Source organism: Nansenia antarctica, assembly GCF_963989245.1.
Source record: "Nansenia antarctica genome assembly, chromosome: 4".
Lineage (NCBI taxonomy): Eukaryota > Metazoa > Chordata > Actinopteri > Argentiniformes > Microstomatidae > Nansenia > Nansenia antarctica.
Genome location: NC_137689.1, coordinates 65,201,956 through 65,206,955, shown reverse-complemented (window position 1 = coordinate 65,206,955; position 5,000 = coordinate 65,201,956). Strand labels below are relative to the sequence as shown.

General features: G+C 49.0%; 1 protein-coding gene across 1 annotated transcript in view; it reads left to right on the top strand.

Annotated features, from left to right (window-relative positions):
• ctif (CBP80/20-dependent translation initiation factor) overlaps positions 1-2,148 on the top strand; it is a gene marked incomplete at its 3' end in the record, with an annotated part of 93,847 nt that extends 91,699 nt beyond the window's left edge. Inside the window, exon 13 of the mRNA XM_080529611.1 lies at positions 1,924-2,148. Within this exon, the coding sequence (XP_080385737.1) occupies positions 1,924-2,148 (225 nt within the window). The remainder of the gene's footprint in view (positions 1-1,923) is intronic.
• Positions 2,149-5,000: the final 2,852 nt, after the last annotated feature.

Genomic DNA, 5,000 nt, shown 5'->3' with positions numbered 1-5,000 from the left:
TGACATGCAGTATACATGATGAACCAGGGAATATGATATATAAGAATATATAATACCAGAGATATTCCCTACATGTATGTAGCTGGACATTATAGCCGGGTGATCTTTTAAATATATTCATGTATTTAAACATTTATGAACCTTTGGAAAAGGATTTATTAGAACTACATTCCAAAAATGGCTTAAAGCAGTACTGTATATCCATGTCACTAGTCCGTTTTTAATCATGATTAGTTTTTTTAATGCAGATGGTCACGGCTTTCATAGCAGAGCACAGACACACATACATATATATATATATATGTCTGTGTGTGTACAATATTCTCTGAATAGATATGCTGCGGGAGTATTCAGGCTGGTAAATTATAGAGTAGAACATGGGTACTGTAGAATCCTATATTACATGTGAGGTGGTGCGTGGAGGCTGGGAGAGAGAGAGAGTGCTGCTGTCCCAGAGTCCCTGCCTGGAGCTGGGCTGGAGACCAGCGGAGGTCTGGAGAGGAGCTCTGTCAAGATTGAGAGGGATGGAAGGAGGGAGGGAGGCAGGGAGGAGGTGGGCACTAACTAACAGCATACACACAAACGCACGCACACGCACACACACACACACACACTCCCTCTCAGCCGTCTCCATGGCCAGAGGGGTTCTGGCTCTCCTGCTCTGTGTCTGTATCTGCAGTGACAGGCCTGCAGACGGGGGCACAGGGAACGCGGCGCTCTGCTCCGAGTCAGAGTGCAGTCGCACAGAGACCCTGACAGAGCAGAGCAGAACCCACCCCCTCCAACCTCCCACACGCCCGCCTAGCTGCCTCCATTTTACTGCCTCCATCTGTCAGTCCAGCTCTTGTAATGGCTGCCACACCGCCCTAGTTAGTCAGCCATCGCTAAGGCTCCCATTTGAACCTCACGTCGTACAGGCATACCTGGAATGCCACAGTGTTGTTAATAAGCAGCTACGCTGGGCTAATGGGAAAAGCTAGCTTAACAAGGCTAGACCAACCTCCCTCCCGGCTTAGGTAAGCTCTAAGTGCAGTAGAGGTTAGAGGTTCTGTCGTTGTTCATTTAGAATGAATCGTTTTATTGAGATAATGGATTGCGGAATTACCCCCAATGTGTTTATTTGAGCTCCTAAGGACAGTGCAGACAGAGAGACGGACGGACAGAACAGATAGATGGACAAGAACAGAACAGACAGACAGATAGATGGACAGGTCAGACAGACAGACAGACGGAGAGACACAGGCTCCAATATGAGCCTCCAGACCTGTGAGACAGACGTGCTTTAATGTGTGTCAGCCAGACAGAGACATCGCCACTCTGGAGCAGCCCGACCGCCTCTCTCAGCCTTTTAATGAATATTATTCAGACGGCTAGACATAACGTCAATCATGTGTCATCCCCCCCCACACACACACATACACCCCTTCTCTTTCCTCTTCTCTCCCCTCCCCTCTGGCCTGCTTTCTTTCTCCCTCTCTCTCTCTCTCGCTCGCTCTTCCTCCTCCTCTTCTCTCCCCTCCCCTCTGGCCCACTTTCTTTCTCTCTCCTCTCCCACCCCCCTCTCTCCTCTTACTCTCTCACACCTCTCTCCTCCTTCTCTCTCTCCTCTCTAATCCTCTCTCACCCCCCTCTCTCCTCTCTCTCCCCCCTCTCTCCTCTATATTCTCTCACCCCTCTCTCCTCCTTCTCTCTCCCCCCTTTTTCCTCTCTAATCCTCTCTCACCCCCCTCTCTCCTCTCTGCTCCTCTCTCTCCCCCCTCTCTCCTATACGCTCTCTCCCCCCTCTCTCCTCTATACTCTCCCACCCCCCTCTATACTCTCCCACCCCCCTCTATACTCTCTCACCCCCCTCTATACTCTCGCACCCCCTCTCTCCACCTCCCCTCTCACCCCCCCTCTCGTCTCCTCCTCCTCCCTGCGTAGCTGCAGAGTATGGGCCGTCTCCTGGAGGAGCAGCTGCCGGAGATGATGACGGAGCTGCTGGCGGCGGCCAGGGACAAGATGCTGTGCCCAGCCGAGTCTCCGCTGACCCGCTCCCTCCTCATGGAGGTCATCGAGCTGCACGCCCACCAGTGGACCCCCCTGGAGGCCCTCACCACCCAGTACTACAACAGGACCATCCAGAAGCTCACCACCACCAGCGCCTAGGGTGGGGGGGTGGGGGGGGGGGGGGGTGTTACTAGGGTTTTTTGAAGGATTATTGTGGCTGACATTGGGGCACACATAAACACATACGGTCGTGTGGACGGACACACACACATACACATACACACACACACACACACATACACACACACACACACACACACTTACGCACAGAAGAGAACTCTAGCCACTGGCCGACTGCTAGGGCGTGACCGCGGCCATGGAGACGGGAGGAGGACAATGACAGGGGAGGAGGGGACGAGTGGGGGAGAGAGGGGGACCGAGGGGTCGCATGGGGGAGGAGAAGGGTCGCGCGGGGGAGAGAGGTGACGTGTGGTGAGAGAGGTGACGCGAGGCCGAGCATAGCAGCCATGTCTTTGGGGAACAGAGGGCTCCCCCGAGGTGAAAGAACAGCAGTGGGGGGGGGGATAATTCTCCAAGGGGATTTCATTCTCTCTTTTGTGTTCGTGTGCCAACCAACCACCCTCCCTCTCCCTCTCCCTCCCTCTCTCTCTCTCTCTCTCTCTCTCTCTCTCTCTCTCGCTCTCTCTGGGTTTCTTTCTCCTCTTGTCTCCCCTCCTCCTCGTCTGCCTCAGACCCCGGGGCCCGTGTGGCTGGATGAGTAGCCCAGTTCAGACAGCCTCCCGTCTGCTGGAGTTGTCCCAGTCCAGGTCCCGGGGCCAGGTCAAATGGACAGACTGCAGGGCCAGGCTCCAGCACGGCCTGCCTTTGTTCCCCTGCGGGCTGCCCTCTTTGTGTGGCTGAGACACCGGGCCTGCTGGGCTGGGCTGGCTGGCTGGCTGACTGACTGACTCTTGGTGGCAGATGGCTGCTAGAGACTTGGTGGGCCACACACGCCCCGGCCCCAGCCCGGCCCCAGCCCGGCCCCAGCCCGGCCCAGGCTGCCGACAGAGGGGGCAATAGGGCCGCCATGGGGGTGGACTAGGGACAGGGGGGGTCCATGGGGGTGGACTCGGGACAGGGGGGGTCCAGGGGGGGTAGCATCAGAGAAGCATCTACACACTGCTTTGGAAGGCTTCTTTGTTGTCATTGTCCTTTTAAAGGGGGTTTATTTCCTCCATCAAGCAGTGCTTGTCCATGATTTTATTGTCTTTGTTATTAATATTATTATTATTATTATTATTGTTACAATTATTATTGTATTATTCTTTGAAATTCTGTTTTTAAAAAAAAGATATATGTATGAAATATTTTAGGGTAGAAATATTGCACAGGTTTGATTTGTTTTGCACTGTTTTAAGGCGATTTGCTTTAAAGGTCAAAAAAGAAAAAAAGGAATAGTGTGGGAACCACAATAGCATTAAATACCTCCATGTAGTTTGAGGGCATTGATTGATTAGCGAGGAGGATGAGTGGCTAGAAAGGAATTTTGAGGAACTTCACTTGAGACTAGTGGCCTTGTGAACTATGTTACCATTTCTAGAATAACGTCCCTGTGAGGAGGAGGAGGAGGAGGAAGCCGAGAGAGCTAGCTAGAAGACTTGACGAGAGTTTGACCGAATTATTTTCCTGCGACAAATACCCCTGCAGTTTCCAGTGAAGAAGAAACAAAATAAAAACAAGCATGATCTACAAAAAGCTTCTTCAGATGTTCTCCTGTTCAAACCGTTTTTGCAGTGATCATTTTGCAAATCTTTATATTCTGTATATGAATCTTTGCTTGGGGGGCGATAGAAAAAAAAGAAGTTTTATTTGCGGATGCTAAAAAAAAAAAACAGTAAACTCTTTTTATGATATTCTCTAGCTAATATGTGATCATTATTCTGGCTTCTGCAAATGTGTTTACTACAATATTGACGTACCAAGCCAGTCATCTATCATTTAATGGCCTATATGTAATCCAATATACAGTATATACAAGTATTTTAAGACAATGGCGTGAGCTCTAGGAAGAGGGACTCGTGCGAGGCAGACTAGTTAGGTTTGTGGTGGAGGAGATAGCAGGTGGCCTTTCCCATGTGTTTGTATTGGCTTCAGCTCATATTGAATGGCTCTGGGGCTTTTAGTCATGCTGGCTCCTGGGTTCCCATTGAATCTCTCTGGGCAGTTTTATGTGTTTTTTTAAAATATATTTTCTGTCTTGCATCAAGAATTTCCAAATCTTTAAAGGTAGGAACCACACCCAAGATTTAGGATAGGGTTATGATAGGATCTTAACAGTCACGAGTCAACAACCCATACCGTCTAAGTGTGCACCTGCCTATGAGGTGATTATGACTTTATTTTGTTTTTATTTAAATTCATTTTAAATTTACATTTTTCAATGGGTTTCTCAAGTGACTGAGACCATTGTGATACCGATATCGCTTGCCTGGTTAAGTGTGTAAGTGTGGTATTACTATGTTATGTTTAAAAACAAAACAAAAACAAAACAAAAAACAACAACAATGCTATTGGTCAATTCCATATGCAAAGGAGCGACTCGTCGAGACGTGGTTCGGTCCTCATCTGTGACACTGGGCCTCTGAGTGCCCTTTGACCTTTGCGGTCATGTGACTCACCCGACTATTGAATGCAACGCACCTCCATTTGCATCTCATTGACATTAAAATGAGGCTCCAGCCTGTGCACAGATGAGCTGTAGATTTGTGAAAGTGGTCAGCAATGAGTTTTTTTAAGCAATTGAAAAATAAACTAACTGAAAAGAGAGATGGAACACCGGGGCTTTGTTGTCATTTCTTGATCCTGCCTCATTGTCTGTATTTTCAACATGTCATCTTTCTATCCACCTTCACTGTGTTTACAATGAGCTCTCTTTAAGCAGCCAAGGAGTAATGCAATGAACACACTCAGAATCCTCTTACGTGTAGATATTCTATATTGCACACCTAGCA